The 18,946-nt window shown below is 37.7% G+C and overlaps 5 protein-coding genes and 1 long non-coding RNA gene across 6 annotated transcripts; 1 reads left to right on the top strand and 5 right to left on the bottom strand.

Annotated features, from left to right (window-relative positions):
- Window positions 1-702: 702 nt before the first annotated feature.
- Window positions 703-1,546, bottom strand: LOC124196202. The gene is made up of 2 exons (XR_006875614.1): window positions 1,314-1,546; window positions 703-1,237 (listed from the first exon to the last, which is right to left on the bottom strand). It is a non-coding gene; the product is annotated as an uncharacterized LOC124196202 (long non-coding RNA).
- A 2,195-nt stretch (window positions 1,547-3,741) lies between these two features.
- LOC124196201 (ionotropic receptor 93a-like) lies at window positions 3,742-6,571 on the top strand. Its single transcript, XM_046591079.1, has 10 exons — window positions 3,742-3,848; window positions 3,985-4,152; window positions 4,275-4,378; window positions 4,473-4,566; window positions 4,637-4,795; window positions 4,867-5,047; window positions 5,200-5,417; window positions 5,494-5,616; window positions 5,701-5,849; window positions 5,951-6,571. Exons 2-10 carry the CDS (start codon window positions 4,009-4,011, stop codon window positions 6,204-6,206), a joined length of 1,428 nt encoding a protein of 475 aa, XP_046447035.1. The 5' UTR covers window positions 3,742-3,848; window positions 3,985-4,008; the 3' UTR covers window positions 6,207-6,571.
- A 1,904-nt stretch (window positions 6,572-8,475) lies between these two features.
- Window positions 8,476-9,526, bottom strand: LOC124196103. The gene is made up of 4 exons (XM_046590915.1): window positions 9,313-9,526; window positions 9,079-9,204; window positions 8,861-9,015; window positions 8,476-8,785 (listed from the first exon to the last, which is right to left on the bottom strand). Exons 1-4 carry the CDS (start codon window positions 9,406-9,408, stop codon window positions 8,539-8,541), a joined length of 624 nt encoding a protein of 207 aa, XP_046446871.1. The 5' UTR covers window positions 9,409-9,526; the 3' UTR covers window positions 8,476-8,538.
- A 373-nt stretch (window positions 9,527-9,899) lies between these two features.
- LOC124196104 lies at window positions 9,900-10,950 on the bottom strand. Its single transcript, XM_046590916.1, has 4 exons — window positions 10,646-10,950; window positions 10,391-10,494; window positions 10,211-10,304; window positions 9,900-10,088 (listed from the first exon to the last, which is right to left on the bottom strand). Exons 1-4 carry the CDS (start codon window positions 10,763-10,765, stop codon window positions 9,903-9,905), a joined length of 504 nt encoding a protein of 167 aa, XP_046446872.1. The 5' UTR covers window positions 10,766-10,950; the 3' UTR covers window positions 9,900-9,902.
- Window positions 10,951-11,755: 805 nt separating this feature from the next.
- On the bottom strand, window positions 11,756-13,085 carry LOC124196137 (ionotropic receptor 93a-like). Its single transcript, XM_046590951.1, has 5 exons — window positions 12,914-13,085; window positions 12,556-12,773; window positions 12,285-12,410; window positions 12,071-12,222; window positions 11,756-12,002 (listed from the first exon to the last, which is right to left on the bottom strand). The coding sequence occupies exons 1-5, from the start codon at window positions 13,083-13,085 to the stop codon at window positions 11,756-11,758; spliced, it is 915 nt and encodes a 304-aa protein (XP_046446907.1).
- A 3,537-nt stretch (window positions 13,086-16,622) lies between these two features.
- On the bottom strand, window positions 16,623-18,409 carry LOC124196136 (glutamate receptor ionotropic, delta-1-like). The gene is made up of 7 exons (XM_046590949.1): window positions 18,222-18,409; window positions 18,059-18,152; window positions 17,791-17,949; window positions 17,539-17,725; window positions 17,151-17,368; window positions 16,867-16,989; window positions 16,623-16,793 (listed from the first exon to the last, which is right to left on the bottom strand). The coding sequence occupies exons 1-7, from the start codon at window positions 18,407-18,409 to the stop codon at window positions 16,623-16,625; spliced, it is 1,140 nt and encodes a 379-aa protein (XP_046446905.1).
- Between the last annotated feature and the right edge of the window lie 537 nt (window positions 18,410-18,946).

The following is an 18,946-nucleotide window of genomic DNA, read 5'->3' as shown; positions in this document are numbered from 1 at the left end:
TAACCAGCTTCCCTCTCCTCACCTCGAACCGTCATTTTTAGCATGCTTAAGAAAGATTCCAGTGTTCAAAGAGTTAAAAAGTTTTAGATTCCTTAAAAAATCAATTTGAACTGCGGTGTCTCTGACCGGCCATTTTTGTAAAATGCACAAATTTCAAAGGCAGCCTTAATTCATATTTTAAATGCCGATCTTTTATAAAGGCCTTATCAGAGCTATAGACTCCTGGTTGCTTCACGGCTGTGTTGGCTTCCCTATCCCGGTTTCAGGGTAACAGTAAGCCGATTTTCAGAGATTTTAGGGCGGAGCCTGTCAGAATTGTGAAGTGGAAACTTTAAAAAGAGCCATCTAGGCTCTCAAAAATAGCTGGACGTTGTAGCTGACACACTCACTAGAGGCGCTTTTTAAAGTTTACAAATCGGCTTACTTATACCCTGAAACCGGGATAGGGAAGCCAACACAGCCGTGAAGCAACCAGGAGTCTATAGCTCTGGCCTAGGGACGGAAGGCTTCTCTTGCAGCAATGCTGTTGTCCTACAATGGATAGATATGGCTATACGGTTAATGTATGTATGGTCCTGGACAGATCGAATTCCTTCAACTTTTGAGTGCAATGCACTCTACTGTATAGCCTACATGTATTGTCGACTTCTGCTTTTTCTCGGACTTCGCTCGTGGTTTTACAAAGTCTCTTCTGGAATTTTATTTTCGACACGGTAAAACAATCAAGTATATTATTTCTTTGAAGTGAAATCAGATCTATTGATTTTATATATTAACAAACGTATTTGTGCTCTAGAAACAATGAAAGGTGCTCACAAGATGGAATACTACACATGTGAAAATTCGAGTCTAATATTACCGTTAATATATCCACATACAATTCTTTTTAAAAATGGGAATAAATGAATTGAATGTCATTTTTAAGCCAATTATTTTAGCGACCAGCAAAGGGGTCTGTGGGAGGGAATACTACGGTCGGACACGAAGAATCAAGTAGACAAAGGATGAAATTCCATTTTGCGGCTGTGTAATACAACTGGACATTGGAGAGTCCCAACAGGGCGGCCTTTTTTATTTCATACAGAGCTGCTATCAATTGAATGTTTCGACTTTGGACATCTTTGTACTCAGCAGCTGGGTAGCGATAGTAATAATTCATTAGGTAATTATTTTCAGGTGCCGTATGAGATGAGTAGGGAGCTGCAAATGCAGAGGAGACGAGCAGCGAAAAAACGATCTTAATGAATTAAATTAAGAGAAATAAATTAAGATGAAATAAGTTGATTTACTGCAACATAGGGTTTATTACTTACAGAGAGATTCATGGTAATTCCTGAGCTTGGCACTGACTCGTCTAGTTCTGGGTGTGACGAAGGTGACCGGTGTCGTATTTATACCTGATTTGAAATTCAACCAAACCTAGGGCGTAGACTACTGGTATCTTCAAGCCGGTGCGTGTACAAACACGTTTTTATTTTAATTTTTTAAAATTTCTATGGCGTCTTACTAAAACGGAAAATTTGTTTCTTGAGGAATCCAACTCTATAAGTAGATGATAAGAAGCCTTTTTTAATAATGCACATTTTCAGTTTTACGCAGTTGATGCCTTGCAGCCTATAAATGGTATTACAATAGCCTTTTATATCACGAGGTCACCTGAGTTGATTCACCTTGGTCATCGGTTATTTAACAGAAAAAGAGCGCCGAAGAGTGCTCCATTCTTCAGGCTTGTCAGACTTCAGAAAAATGTTTTCGCTTTGATAAATGCACTGGATTATTTTGGAAATCTGGAAATCAAGTTACAACTGGAGTGACGAATGAAAATTCCTCCGTCTATCGCGACATCTCAACAAAAAAATTTCCCCACAGAATGTTGCCATAGGCAACACAACCTGTAACTTAGGCTACAAGTCAAAAACATTTTTCTTAAAAGTTGTTTGTTTAGAGCTGATCAAATTCCACTTCTTATTAGTACAAACATATACATGCTTAACATTCCGAATTGAAGTACTTACTTTGGTCTATTGCCAACTAGTGCAGGCACAGCGTTAGCTTAATAAGTGGGGAGCTCGCTAATCTTGTATGTTAATCTGTAACACGGTTTCTCCACACGGTTGCATGCAAAACAAGTCATCACGCATGTCGTACTGCATACGTCTTCAACAACTGGCTCACAGTTGTCAGTTGGGTAAGCAGCATCTATTGAAATGTGTGCAGTTTCTATCGAGTTGATCTTGCAAGAATAAGAATGGTTTACCCTCACCGAGTCTGAGTAATTCGATCGTCAATCTTTAAATGTTTAAAAACGCAAGTTAGAGGATAATGTCGCAAAGTACAGTATAGAAGTTTATTGATCTGCAAACTTTTCTGTTTTCCCTTATGCACTCTGTTGCCCAAACTTGGCATTCGACTGACACGACTGTGTGTGGCTTAAAGTGAAAAAGTTGTGGACAGCTAAACCGAAGTTCGATGCATTTTTTAACTTTTAGAAAATGTCCATTTTCTCGTGTTTGGAACGTTAAGCTGTGCGTATTCTCGTGCTCACTACGGCTTACCTACAACTGAGAAAATTCTACATTCTATTTTTGTTTTCTCCCACTGAGTGCCAGTTCCACACGCCACTGGAGTTGAACGTCCTACACTGAAATTTAGCAGCACCAGCCTGAGCAGGTAAGTAAACTTTGTGCTATCAATACTACTATTGTTTTTGAAAAAGTTGCATAATGTCGTACAATCCAGTGAGACGGCGTGTTAAAGGACGTAGACCTGTGATTTTACAGAGCCGAATTTGTAGCTCTGGCTGATTTAACTCACGGGCAAACAGTAGTCTGTAAATTGACTTCAAATTAGCATTAGCTTCAAACCTCGAGCAAAGTATACCCATTCAGTTGAATGACTTTTCAGGTGCATTCTTGACTTTAGGGATCGGCTTCAGCTTAGGAACCTGCGTCTTTCTATTAGAGAATATTTAATGTTTTAGTGTTTCAAGGACAGGAGTTACTAAAGAAACTTGTGAAAATTTGAACGTTGAATTCTTTTTGTGTTAGCCATCCATATGTTAAATCAATTTCAATTCCACAATTCTAGTTTGTGTTGGCATAGTATCCAAGAATCTCTAGTGCGCTTCAATCAAAAAAATAATACATACTTGAATAACGGAGCTGGTACTTGTGTTCTATACAAGGAAATGAATAAAATGTCTAGACAGATGCGTGTGACTTCGTCTGGGAACTCGATTTCTGGAAGTTCGATTTTCGGAAATTGGACAATCTTATAGTTTCGATTACGTCAACTTACCAGTGCATAGAAAGCGCTGGAGTCGTATAGATTTTCACGAGAAAGCACAGACTATGTGAAATGGAATTAGTTAAATTCGATACCTTTCCATGAATGAATAAGAAAACAATCAGGGCCTTTATTGTGTTTTAAAAACAAATACCTCGGTTTAATCAATCGAATCACGAATGAAAGCGCGCTGGTATAATCTATTCTTGCAGCAGGTTTTAGAGTAAGGTCCGCTCGAGTCCGCTCATGAATGTTAAATCAGGGCAGAGGTGACATTTCCAAGTACTGTTTTTCTTCTCGATTAACACTTGATTTAAATTAATTCTATTCATGGTTCAACGAATTTTGATGAGCTAAGTTCATTGAAATTCGAAGATACATGTATCAGTGTTCACACAATAAAAAAAAATACTTAGCAAATAAACAATCAAGTGGGGTGCATCTGATAGGTCCACCGAATAATAAAATTTTGTATCACAAATACGCCCGGTGTTGCGCTTCCAGTTCACTATAAAACCCAATCTCAGGGGACGAACTGCACTCACTACGCTGACTATTACCAGGTGAAAGGTGTTCCTTTATTACACAACTCTCTCGCCAGTACTTCATAACTCAATTTTTATCACACATTTAGAATAATACTACCGTTATCTTTGTGTGCGAAGATTGCAAACTCTTAATATTTGAATTTTATTTGAGTCGAATTTTCAGGTGAGCTCAACAATGCCGTTTCGACATGCGATGATTTTGCTGATTGTGCTAGGCATTTCTTGTTCTTTGGCGGCTGTTTGTTCTTCATTACCTGCTTCCCGTTATGAAAAATCGGCCAACCTCAACGGCATTCCTCTGAAATTTGCTGCTACTCATGTAAGTCGAATTCCGCACCATTATTAGCCTTTTAGTTTGCATTACTCGTCTTCTTTAATTGTTATGTACATTGTGCGGCCTACTTACTTTCCATTCGTTTTGTTTGTTTATTATTGGTACAGTTTCCGCCTCATAACATACTGACTTTGATGCCTAACGGGAACTACACAGACATCGGTAGTACCCCGTTGTATTTCGCCTGGCTCGCAGAAAAGCTCAACTTTACGTACGCTCAACTTGAAATGCCTTTTTTTTTTAAATTAATAACGGAAGTTCCTATCGTTTTTTTTAAATTATTATTATTTTTTTTAACACGGCAGGATTTCTTATGATTATCTGCCTAACGAAATAACAAAATCTCAGTATGGCAATTTGGGCGACATCGCTCTCGTTCTAAAAGTTGTCCAGGACAAGGTGAAGTTCAATTTTGCGTAACGTATAATCAGTGAAGAATTCTATTCATTTGAAAATTTTTAAAAAGCAGAAATTCGACAGATCATCTAGATTTATTATTGCTTCTTCAGAAAGAATGAAAACGACCGATTTTGCCATTTTCATGTGGGCTGAATCGCTAGCCATGGTAGTTCCTCTCCCTGGAGAAGAGCATCGAATTTTTGCATTTGTTCACCCGTTTCAGTCCACGGTAATAATTCACTTTGTGGCCAGGTCTGTTTGCCAACGCTATGAATTATTCTTTATATATGTCACACACAGGTATGGCTGCTCATCTTTATTGCCGGTTTCATAATGGTTGTCTTAATGGCACTCTTTTCGGAAATTTATTGCAATTTTTTTTTAAGTCCTGAAACTTCCGTCTGCATTGCTAGAAAATGTACGATAAATGGTTGGTTCACATATTACTTGATGTACATAATCAACACCATGACAAACCAAGGTGAAAAAAGAAAATTACCAAATAGCATTAAATAATTACTTATCGCTCGCACTATAGATATACAAATCGCTAATCGATATAATATTAATCTAATTCCGTGGACCATGTTGTCTATGTATTTTTTTAAAAATTGGTCCGTATTTTTCCTGAAGGAAATGCAATTCCTCTTCGTCGTCTCTCCTTCCGGATACTCGTCGGAGTTTGGATACTGGTCGCCACGGTCTTGGTCAACAGTTACTCGGGTACCGTCATTTCTTACCTAACAATCCCGAATATGAAACCACCCATCAACACGTTCGAAGATTTGGTCGCAAGCGAAGACGTCGAACTCATTATTTTAGCTGACACCATGACCAAAAAGCAAATACTGGTAAGTTTTTTTATCGTTATATTTTTTTAAAATGTTACGATACAGCTGTTCTTTTATTGCTCAAATTTAATTTCAGGAAGCTACACGCGGTGCACAGAAGATTCTTGGCGATGATATTCGCGCACATCCTGATCGAATATTAAACAGCATAGAGGAAGCGACCGTTCGCTTGAAAACTGAGCGATATGCCTTTGGAAATGTAAGAAGATTTTTTTTTATAAGAATCACCACGAAAACCTAAACTACAAATTTGTGCGTGTGTGTGTGTGGATTATTATTTCAGTCCCAATCGTTTTCCAACAGCTTCATCGCTAGTCAGTTCCAGGAGAATGGCAAGTGTCGTTTCAAAACATCTGACCCTTATTCAATGACCATGTTTTATTCTATGCCATTGCAAAAGAACAGCAAGTACACGCCGATTTTTAAATACGCGTAAGTTAAACTTATATTTTAAAAAATTCTTCTTCCTAAGCACATTAGATGAGATATTTATTTCTATGTTTGATTTGATTTATTATTTTATTATTTGACAGTTTGATGGAACTCTGGGAAACCGGACTTCCTGAATATTGGGTGAAAAACAGCATGCCGCGAGCGCCGAAATGTTTCGAGAAAACCAAACTACGGAGAACCGCCATCCCCAAACCTATTGGATTGGATGATCTGGCCGGAGCTTTTTTCATTTTGGGCGTCGGCGTCGGTCTAGCAACATTCTTCTTTCTCGTGGAGAACATGATTCGATTCATATCTCTTGCGAAGTCAACAGCGACACAAAACAATAGAATTTGATTGCCATCATTTTCGTTCATGTTTCAACGAACTTAATGCAAACCTTGTTTCATGATTTAGTTAATCTATAATACGACTATATTTATTGCGCTTTATTTTAGCGGTGCAAAAAAATCTGTGTGACAGGTTATTATGATATTTACAACATGAAACATTCCTTCCCTCAATTCCCTCTTGCTGATTGCCCCATTGACCCAGCATTGACCAATCTCGCTACACCCGACTTTGTTTTATTACGTTTTATAAAATTTGAAGTACAATTTGTGCGCTTTTTGTTCAGACACCTTGCTTAAAAAGCTGATTGGATAATATGCACTCTAAAGAGTAAACTAGGTCCTTGTACGTTATTAGAGGGAGTTAATATTACATTTTTTGTTATCGAGTGTAGTGAACCATTTCGTATTTATAAACGGTAGAGGTGAATAGATAGCGGTGAATACTGAATAGACTGTTTTGGCAATCCAAGAAAAACTTCCTAGATTTTTAAAAGCCAATCAACAATAAGAGGAATCAAATTATTTTCCGTTTTGGATTTAAGGGAATAAGGGGGGACTGGGGGAGGGTCGATTTTTAATAAATTCTAATCGATATCTAAGTATTGCTGATTAGACGATTAGGGTCGACTGCTTTCTTTTTGGTTTACAAGTACACCAGCATGATAGTTGATACTAGGCTACAAGTTTTGAAAAGGAGACTAAGATTTCAATTAAAAACGGAACAATAACTTGGATGGCTCTGGACGTAGATGCACGAAAATAAAATTACAAAAATGTGGTCATCGTCATGTCAACTTTAGTGTCGCAGCTTTCCAGGTTTCCATGCTCTCCACTCCATGCTGTTTGGCAGGTAAATACTAAGAATAAAAATGGGATCACTATGGAAGCTTAAATAGAAGAGTTAAACTTGGAACATGTTTGTGAATTGTTACTTCCTGATTTATCCCCTTCTCGATTCATGGCAGTTTGTTTGTTTGCACTCAACAATGCATGTAATTTTTTCGCTTTTCCTCTGTTGCAGATTTGAGTGCCTGAGCCTGCTGGTGGTGCTGGACCTCCTTTAACTGATGACCTCCTGTCATCAGCAACAATCACAGTATCATCACTTAGGTAATAATTTTCGCTACTTTTATTAACCTGCATGTAACATGCCAGATTTTTAAAATGATTCATGACTTGCATAAATGCAGAGTATTATGTGAAAGCCTTCAATTCTCCTGTTTTTTTTTAACAATTGGAGTATACCCCTGGTTTACAACTGTCTTATTTTCAACTTTTCCTTGCTTGTTATTGTTTCTGTATAAAATATTTTCGCAACTCATCGTTGAAATTTTTTATTTAGATAATCCCGTTTAATTGGAGAAACTTCCAGTGTCGGCCGAGTTAAGGATCTCTTCAATTTTTCCCCTTTCTTTCAAATTTTCAATGTCCTCGTGTACGCCCATGCGAGTGTGGGGGTATTCACGAGGACTCCCTTTGTCCTATCCTGCCTGCTGGATTCAATTTATCAGCGGATGGATGGAGCACCTGTGGATGCCTGGCTGTGGATGTCCCAGGCTTAAAGGTAGGACAAATCCATCTCTATTCTTCCTTTTTGACTATTTTGACAAGGTGGCGTTGATTTTAAATCGATGAATCGGCTGAAACTGTTTTCCCTTGCCCTTTTTTGTTTTTCTCAGTCAGGGTACATTAAATAGCTCACGTGTAGAACCACTGTAGATCAGGCCTGTTTTTTTTTACCTCACAATTTTGTCTGTGGGTAAACAATCAAATTCAGAAATATTTGAAGCAAAGTGCAACTTGAGCAATTTTTTTTTCACCGAGAGGGCCTTGCCGCCACACCGGCTCTTCTTGGTTGTACACGATTGAATAACAACGATTTCAGGAAGATATTTAAGCATTTATTATCTATCGTAAGTGAAATAGTTATCCAAGCATAAGTGTAACGCCCAGTTTCCCAATCTTGATTTCAATCCTGATGCTCTGAGCAAAACGTCTGCGCTGGGTGGCGCTGAGCCTCGTTAATCAGTGTCTTGAGAACGCCTAAATTTGCTGTTTGAAAAAGATTCTTTCTAGTATGTGTCGTAAGTTTAGGAAAAAAGATGATTGCCGTAGGGATTTTTAGAATTATTTTTTCGAACTAAACTGACAAAGTGTTTTTTTTTTAACGCCACAAGAAAGTGGTGGTGAAAAGGTGGTGAGAAACATAAAGGAAAACGCCCTCAAACCGTGAAAAGAGAATATGAGTGATTAAAGGGGGGTGGGGGGTGATAACATTTTATTTGGACTTGGTACCAATTCTTGTTTTCTTTTTTTTAAATTAACCACACTTGCTATTAACAAGAGATTACTGCTGATCGTCTAGTTTTAAAATGATTGATTTTTTCGCTGAGAAAAGCCAACGTCGAAAGTCCTAGACCTATGCCCAAAATGAAGAAAGCACTCATCAAGTCCTTGAGTTGAATTGGCACTTGTCGAGACAAATTCCTGCGTGGATTTGATTGGGCGAAACATTTTCGCGCCGGTGGAACGTCATTTTTCACCCAGAACGGAAGTTGTCCGCTTTCCCACAGTAACATCAAACTAAAGCAATAGTTAAAAAAAAAATACTGCAGTTACGTTAAACTATTTACACTACAAAATGTTCTTATAACCTACGCGTCATTAAATGCCGAGTTGTATTTGCTGTCTTTTTGAAGGACAATCGAGAAAAATGCAGCTTGAAATGGTAGGGGATCGCTCATTTGAAAACGGCAGATGTTGCCGTCTTTTTTTAATTGGCGGGCGATAAAGAATTTGCAGTACGATTGAATCTGTAATATTTAAAAAAAATCTAAGTCTTTCAGTTTTTCAATATTGTATCCTCAAATAATTACCCAGGCATAAGCGTAACGCCCAGTTCCCAATTGAATATCAGTTGTGGCCTGATCCTTGAGCAAAAGATCTGCTGGGTAGCGTCGAGCCTGGTCAGCCAGCGTCTTTAGAGCGCCTGATTTTGCTGCCTGGAATTTAAGATCACCATAAGCCTGAGTTCATCAGCATCTTCATTTTCAAATGTTAGGCCCATAACCATAGTAGCTGTGTTTTGATATTATTCAAAAACGAATTACCAACATTTGTTGTCCGATAATCACATCCGGTTTGATGATAAGGCTCACGTCGTTGCTAGCGGCCACATCCTCAAATGTGTTGATCTGCGGTTTCATCTTGGGAACGGTCAAAGAGGAAACGATGGTGCCTGAATAGCTGTTGACTAATACCGTTGCCACCAATAGCCACCCGCCGACAAGAATCCGGAACGAGAAATGACTAACAGCAATGTTACCCCCTGTTAAAATAATGTATCAAAGAAAATGAACATTTCAACAGCGCTAATATAGCCTGAAACCTGAGATGAATTAGGCTATAGATGACATGTCTAATGATAAATGTAAATTCGAATGAATATTTAACTTGATTTGTCACCGTGTTCGTGATGTACATGGAATAATAACTTGCGTAGTCGAATAACGTCATCGTTACTGGATTTTGTTTTGTTACCGGCCGATCTGGATTGTTAGATTTCAGATAAGCCCTCGAAAACAAGCTCATCGTGAACACCATTGCGAACATGGAAATTAAAATAAGTAGCCAAACCTTTGGAAACCAAAAGTTTTCGAAAATAGAAATGACCAGTAAAATCAATTTAAGCGTCGCTTTCTTAGTGAGAAATCGAAATGTGTTGTACTATTGACTGAAATGGCCGAATAAAAGCCAAAAGGCGAGACTCTTCTTCAGCTCGAGGCACCACCATAGAGTACAGCTCTGTCCAAATGAAGTAAGAAAAATCCATTTTCTTCTTCCTCTCCGGAGAGGCCACCAAACCGCTCACTAATGCATCCGCTTCCTGTATAGTCAAAAATAATTATAGTAGAACAAGAGAATTACATCAAAAATTGTGTAACCAAGATTCGTCGCTTAAACACAGACAGTTGATTCTAGAAAATAGGTATAATCTGATTATCTTACTTTGTTCATTACTAGGTTAACAGAATACTCGAGGGCTGACCCTCCGAATTTATCGATTATCATTTGATTGATCATCACGTACCGGTACGAAATGCTGTTCTCACGCAATTTTTTTGTTATAATGAAAATTAGTGAAAGTTTGTTGTGTATACAAAATAATTAGTTTTAAAGAAATCATACGTGAAATTCAGTTTTCTCGCTAGCCATGCCTGCCATATTGGTCCGGAGCCAGTGTGAGTGTAGTTTCCGTCGGGTCGAAGGATAAGCGTGTCATAGGGAGGATTCTATGTGTTGGTTTTTTTAAAGGAATTAACACAAGTATGTAATTATTTTTGAGCGCATACTATAAAATATTGTAACGCAATTTAACATTGAAGCGAGTGTGAAGGCAGATATCAGTTGACGTAGCGAAGTAGGACCTGTTTATTGACTCACGTGATTGACAGCAAATGTTAATTGGACACCGTTCAGTCCAGTTGAAGTGCGGCGCGGTTCCGACACCCAGTTCAAAGAGATCACCGGCGTTAGTAAAATAATTAGTAAAAGAATCGACATGATCGAAAATCGAATTTCAAAGAGAAAGAATTGAAATCTCGGCAGCTAGATTGTCGTCCGGAGCAGAATTCAGAGTTACAGGCTACTTGTTCGTTTGCCAATTTCTAACTGGGTTTTATACGCGGATAGGAACGCAAGGCCAAGTCCTTGACGTCCGGTATAAACGGCCACGTCATCATGCGTATACCGCTACAAATTTCGTTTAATGGAAGTTATAAACCTATTAACCTCTACTCTTAATTGAGCGCTAAATAATTGAAAAGTGATTGAAACGTCATGTAGCCTTGGCGACCTGAAAACTTATATGATACTGATGCACCAAATGCGATGAAAATATCGCCAAGTTTTACGAATCTAATTCCCTTCTGTAATTACTATTTATTGCACGACAACTAGTGTTTTCTTATTCAAGAATTTCGATTGCGCTTGACGGCTGCTCTTGGCTTTCTAATGTCGTTGTTGGTTCACCACAACTGACAGCCATGACTGTCTTCGGTCGGCCTCTAAAGCAAATAACTTTTTCAACAAGGAAGGCCAGCGCCGACAGACCGAGTCCAATTCCTAATATGAAGAAAGCGCTCATCAAATCAATCAATCTTATATGCAATTGGCTACTGGCTAGCGTTAGAAATTCACACCATGAACCAGCAACCAGCAGAAGGTTAAAATAAATGTTTTTTTTGTTTGTTTTTTTGCCATAACGGGTTCGAGTAGTTACATCCAGCTGTATTACGTTTTTGCGAGTTTTCAAAATACATCTGTACAAATTATCGGCAAATTATTCAAATGATTATGCTTGTATAATTCATAAAATCATAGCAACGTCAGTTTTTCGTTTAGAAGTGCATTAAAACCCGTACATAGACATTCAGAGTGAGGATATGTAGTCTAACTTTACGTAACTGACGACGGGCGAGGGATAACAATCCAGTAATTTTGTGCAAAACGGCTATCTGTTGTCTTTATTGATAGCAAAATGCTTTTTCCGCACTACAAAATCAACAATGAAGTGCGACGGCTTCGAAAGTAAATTATTTTCTCGACAAGGAAGGCTAAGGTTGCCAGGCCAAGACCGATGCCCAAAATGAAGAAAGCGCTCATCAAGTCTTTTAGAATAATTGGATCTTGACGGCTCATCACCGAACGTTGATTTGTTTTGGAGAAACATTTCGGCGCTCGCGGAATGGAGCCTTTTACCCAGAACGGAAGTAATCCACTTTCCCAGAGCAGTATAATTCTAAGACATACAGTAGAAATTTATGCTACTAGTCATAGATTAATATTTTAATTGAATTGAAAATGTACCCGCCGTTCATTTTCGCCGTGATTTTGCTGTCCTTTTGAAGAAAAACTACCCAGAATCCAGCTTGAAATGATAGAGGATCCGTCACTTTGAATCGGCAGATGCCATCTTTTTTAAGTTGGTTAGCGACGAAAAATTTGCAGTACGTTTGTAACTATAAGACAAATGTGTTTTGATTTCAAAAGCTATCTTGATCAAATTAACAGAAACGCTTACAAAAGCATAAGCGTAACGCCCGGTTGCTAAACGAACGTCGATCTCTGATTGATCCTTTAGAATGCGATCTGCTGGATTGCGCCTGGCTTGGTCTGCTAAAGTTTTTAAAACTCCTGATTTGGCTCCCTGAAAAATGAAATGCAAATTTGATTCTAACATCTGGAATCTTTATCTATTATTTCATCTATATGGTAACACGTAAAAGTAATTATAAACGATCATATGTATGATAGCGTCTGAATTATTTCATAAAAACAAAATATTTTTTTACTAGGATCTGGAGACCAATGACAACATCTTCCTTAATAAGAATTCCGACTTCTTTGCTATCGGCCAAATCTTCAAATGTGTTGATGTGCGGTTTCATCTTAGGGACGGTAAGGTATGAGACGACAGTTCCAGAATAGCTATTGACTAATACTGTGGCAATCAGAATCCATACTCCCACAAGGATGCGGAATGAGAAGTGGGCAACAGCAACGTTACCACCTATATGCACGCGTATTGTAAAAAAATATTTTCATGGTAAATTTTAAATTTTTTATAAAACCAATAATATAATCCTAACAAATATTTTATTCAAAGTGTTTACCGATAGATGAGGACGACTACATATATTTTATTTTTACCTTGGTTTGTTATGATGTTCAAAACATACACCAAGTAATAACTGGCATAGTTGGTCAATGTCATCGATTTCTTAATGAATTTCGACTTCAGTTGATCTCTGGAATTATTTTTCTTGATGGAGATTAATGAGATTTTCGAAAAAAGGCTCATTGCGATCACCACCGCGATCATGGTTATAAAAAGGAGTAGCCAGACCTGTGTCAACAAATTTGCCAAATGAAATAATAACATTCATTTTTTTAGTATTTTTCTATTACAGTTGGCTGAAATGGCCGAACGAAAGCAAAGAGTCGCGGCTCTTCCTCGGGCGTAGGTACAATCATGGAGTACCGTTCTGTCCAAATGAAATAAGAAAAATCCAAATTCTTTTTTCTTTCCGGGGTAGCGATTATCCCATTGGTGCACGCATCAACTTCCTATTCGAGACCAGTTCATTTGAAAGTCAACATTAATAATTTAGACTAAATATAGAAAGAAATCATTCATTTTCTCTCCGTTCTGCTGATCCTTACATTATCTTCCACTAGACGAAGACACAAATCGATGCCCGACTCGCCATATTTCTCAGCCATCGTTTTGTTCAGAATCGCATATCGGTAGGAATAACTATCAATGTACCAATATCTCATTATAACGATACGTTAAGCTATAACTAATATTAAAAATCCTACGTGAAGTTAAGCTTTTTGGACATCCACGAATGCCATATTGGACCAGTGCCAAAGTGGCTGTAGCTACCATTTGGTTTCGGAATAACTGCGTCATAAGGAGGATTCTTGATTGAAAAAGGGAAAGATCCAGCAGCGAGATCCAGTACGCATCACACAAAATAGTGAAACAGAACACGTCGATAGTTTTTTTTTATAATTTTTCCGTGGCTATTTTGAATAAGTTTGTACGTAATACTTACATGATAGACAGCAAATACTAAATGGGCGCCGTTCAGTCCGTAATTGCGGCTCGATTCCGTCGACCATGACCCGTCTGCCACTATTAATAAAAGTACCAGAAAAAGGAGAGACGGCATACTGTAAATTTAAAAAATATTTTTAACCAAAGTATAAGAATGTTCCTCTTCTCCTTTTTCACAAGAAATAACAAACAAAAAGTAAAAACATCTTAGACAACAGGCCATTCATTTTCGTTTGTTTTTAAGACTGTGTAAGAATTCTAACTATTCATTTGAGAGCTCAACCTGTCGCTAGCTATAACCAACTATTGGTTTGTCGAATCATTTCAAATTGGGTTTTATATAGGGGGAATTAGATGTTGTGCTGATGTAGTTGCTAGGCTGAACTTATACATTGGCTGTTGCAGTCAATGAAAAGTCATCGCTGCTGTACTATTCGTTTTTCGTTTGATTACCGAAGTTGTTCTAAAGCGGACATTAATTGGACTCCGAATAATTAAAACGCGAATCAACTATGTTTTCTCTTTCAGATGAATTCAGTTCTATTCGACTGAAAGTCAACAAGGCAACCTTGTGTTCCTTTGCGTAACAGAGTTTAGTTTTCGTCACATTTTTATTTATTTATTTATTTGTATGATACGATTGTAAGAAACGTTTTTAATAATTAACTGAGAAATTATTGACCGCCGTTTATTGGGCACCTATTGGTTCTTAATAATGTAAACACAATTAACGTCAATCAATATTTTAGTGACTACGTCATTCGTCAATGACGTGGTAAGGGGGCTCAGTGCACTTGATGAGACCAATTATTAGATAATAAATTAATCTCGATCCGTTCAGCGGATGACGAGCGCGAGTGAGAAAATTGCTTTGATCGTTTTTGAGCGGTTGGGATTAAACGGAGGGATGTCGATTAATCGATATCTTATAAGCCTGGCTAATTAGAATGGAAGATTGGAGTGATTGAGTCGTCTGCTTTCCTAGTTTCGAAAAAAGAGACGAAGTTTAAGGTTAAAAGGAAAACGGAACGACCGGGAAGAACGACCACTATTTAGGAAACGTCGTGGTTGCTCAAATACTTGTTGCAAAAATGGCACAAAAATAAAATTACAAAAATGTGTTCACCAATCACCACATCAACTATGGTCACGTCTCTTTATAGAAGAGCTTAATACTCTATGTACTCCATGTTGTTTAGCAGGTAAATAAAACTAAGGATAAAATTGAATGATTATGGGAGCTTCAATAGAAGGGTTAAACTTGTTCAATATTTGTGGAAGCTTCTGTTTTAGTTCCTGATTAGCATTTATCATGTATTCCCCCTGTCGATGCATGGCAGACACTTTATGTGTAACCTTTTCGGCTTTTTCTTTCTGTAGATTTGAGGCCTGAGCCAGCCATCATAACCACACGATATGCAAGTTTTGCTTGTGCTGGTATTGATCTGTCATCAGCAAGTATCATCACTTTTGTAATGATTTTTGGGGTTACCGATTTTTGTTACTTTTATTTCTGTTACCTGCCAAATATTTTTACCATCAGTGTACATGGAATTCTTCAATCCTCCCATTTATTAATAATTAGGGTTTACCCACTGTCATTTTCAACTTTTCCTTACTTAATGCATAGACTGTGCTTAAATGTTTCTGCAAATATTTTCATAGCCCATTTTTCCCTTTTTTAATTAGATAAACAGCATCCCGTTTGACTGGAAAACTACCGTCGGTCGAGTTACGGATCTCATCTTCCCCTTTCCTTAAATGTCTTTGTGTACATCTATGTGAATGTGGGGGTATTCACGAGGACCCCCTTTTTCCTATCCTGCCTGGTGGATTCAACTCTTCTACAGATGGAGCAGTTGTGGATGCCTGGCCGTATTTTCCAGGCTTAAAGGTAGGAGAAACGTCATCTCTGTTCTTTCTTTTTGACTATTTCTTCGTTGATTGTAAATGTTAACATAAGTACGATTATTCCAGAGCTAGGCGGTTGACTAGAAATGTTTTCTCTTGCCGTTTTTGTTGACTCAGTTAGGGTTTATTAAATAGCACACTTGAAGAACGACTTCAGATCAGGCCCGGTTTTTTACCTCACAACTTTGTTGATGGGTAAATAATCAAATTCGAAAAAAATTTACACTTCAACAAAATCTTTTGCAACTGCCAACTAGAAATTTTTATGACCAAAGGGACCTGCCGCCACACTGGCATCTCCTCGTCCAAATATTTATGGTCCAATGATTTATTCAAATTAAGACTGAATCATAAATCGTACATCAAAGGCTTCTTTTTTAACGTTTGTTCACGTTTGTTTGTTTTTTTTTGAATTCATGAGTGCATGATCTCATCATGTGATATGCATACACTCACCGAGGCTATACATAACTTTACATGAAGAGTAAACAATTCAATTAACTATACGTGATACAACAAACACACGTAACTACGTCCTATTTTTTCGATTAATAGTAAGCTGTTTTTTTTTTCGCCGCTACAAAATGACCAATGAAGTCCGACGGAATCGGAAGTAAATTATTTTCTCGACAAGGAAGGCAAAGGTTGCCAGGCCAAGACCGATGCCCAAGATGAAGAAAGCGCTGATCAAGTCCTTTAGTAAAATTTGATCTTGGCTGGTCATCACCGAACGTGGATTGGTTTTGGAGAAACATTTCGGCGCTCGCGGAATGGAGCCTTTTACCCAGAACGGAAGTAGACCACTTTCCCAGAGCAGTATTATTCTAATATAAGCATAGCGGATAGGGAGTTATTTTCGTCTTTTGTCAATCAATATTTTTTAGATTAAATTAAATGAATGTACGCGTCATTTATATTCGCCGTGATCTTGCTGTCCTTTCGAAAGGCGATTGACCAGAATCCATTGTCAAACGATAGGGGGTCCGTCATTTTGAATCGGCAGATGCCATCCTTTTTCAATTGGTTAGCGATGAAAAATTTGCAGTACGTTTGAAGCTACAAGAAAAATTTTGTATTCACATGTTGATATTTTCACGCTTGATAAATAATCAAAAGAAATGCTGCTTACAAAAGCATAAGCGTAATGCCCACTAGCTAAACGAACGTCGATTTTCGATTGATCTTTAAAAATCTGATCTGGATTGCGTCGAGCTTGATCCGCTAGAGTTTTAAGAACTCCTGATTGAGCTGCCTGAAAGTATAGTATAAATTTGAAGAAAAAAAACTCGATTTTATTGATGTATTAATGGAACTAATATATGAGTGATTTTATTAAGTTGATTATGAATGATAATTAATCTTCTAATCGGAAACTGATACGCGTCTGAAAACTGAAATCATCTTATATTTTACCAATATTTGTAAGCCGATGACAACATCTTCTTTGATTAAGATTCCAACATCTTTGCTATTGGCCAAGTCTTCAAATGTGTTGATGGGCGGTTTCATTTTAGGGACGGTTAGGTATGAAACGACAGTACCAGAATAACTATTGACTAAAACCGTAGCCACCAACAGCCAACCTCCGACAAGAATCCGGAACGAAAAACGGATTACAGGAATGTTACCACCTATGCAGTCATAATAATTTTTTTTACCATTAGGATTTAAAAAATTAAAAAAATTAAACATTAAATCAATGCATAATTAATGTCAATTTGAATGGAAGTCAATTTTTCTAAATTATAGTAATTAGTAGATTTATTACCGGTATTTATGAATAGCGTACGGTATTATTTACCTTGATTTGTTATTATGTTTATAACATACACCAAGTAAGAGCTGGCGAAGTTGAACAATGTTGTCGATTGCTTACTGAATTTCAACCCTCCATGGGAATTATTTTTCAAGGTGGAGATGGAAATTTTTGAAAACAGACTCATTGAAAACACCACTGCGATTATGGTTATAAAAAGGAGTAGCCAGACCTGTGTCAACAAATTTGCCAAATGAAATAATAACATTCATTTTTTTTTAATATTTTTTTTATTACTGGTGGCTGAAATGGCCGAACGAAAGCAAAGAGTCGCGGCTCCTCCTCGGGTTGAGGTACCACCATGGAGTACGGTTCTGTCCAAACGAAATAAGAAAAATCCAAATTCTTTTTTCTTTCCGGGGTAGCGATTATCCCATTGCCACATGCATCAGCTTCCTATTCGATCGCAATTCATTTGAAAGTCACCATTAATAGAATCGGATCTTTATCGACTTGATGTATATAATACGAAATGTGGCGGGTTATGTTTTTCGTGCTGACTTACATTATCTGCCACTAGACGAAGACACAGCTCGATAGTCGATTCGCCATATTTCTCGATCATCGTTTTGTTTGAAATCAAATATCGGTAGGAATAACTATAAAAATCCAAATGTTCAACGTTCACAACACGATACATGCTGTGATCACGTATTTAAAAATCCTACGTGAAGTTGAGCTTTTTAGCCAGCCACGATTGCCACAATGGGCCAGTGCCAAAATGGCTGAAGCTACCATTTGGTTTCTGAATAACCACGTCAAAAGGCGGATTCTTGCAATTGAAAAAAGTTAAATATTCACGAATATTGAGCAAGACAATAACAGAATTATCATCGGCTTTTTCAGAATTTGTCATCGGCCAAAGCTTTAAGAACCTTGTACCGGTATACTTACAGGAAAGACGGCAAATATTAAGTGTTCGCCGTTTAGTCCGTTGTTCCGGCTCGATAAGGTCGGACAGTAAAACGAATTCAAAACCATGACAATTACCAGCAGATGAAACGACAGCATGTTAAAAAATCACGTTCAAGACGACAGGAACAAGAAGCTCGCTCTGATTCTATTTGTAAAAGGAAACCGTCGTAACTGCATTTAGAACATTTTTTTTCCTTCCCTATTTCAGCTTCGTAGAAGAAAAAGAAACAAATCAGGCAGGGCATTCAAGCAGAATTTTACTTAATGCGGGCTAAATGTATACCTGATGAATATAACGTTTCACCTTGAATCCGGCCAACGAACCAATAGGTTGGCACACTCCATTTCAAACTGGATTTTATACGAAAACATTTGTTGGCGGTTCCCTCTGTTGCTAGGGACGTGCCCATTTGTTGTGTAGAATTACTGTAAATATGTCGTTTGCAGTCTTGTAGTATAATAAAACTTAAAACATCTG

Source organism: Daphnia pulex, chromosome 6 (genome assembly GCF_021134715.1).
Source record: "Daphnia pulex isolate KAP4 chromosome 6, ASM2113471v1".
Taxonomy (NCBI): Eukaryota; Metazoa; Arthropoda; class Branchiopoda; order Diplostraca; family Daphniidae; genus Daphnia; species Daphnia pulex.
Note: the sequence above shows the minus strand (reverse complement) of the source record. Positions and strands in the feature narration are given on the sequence as shown.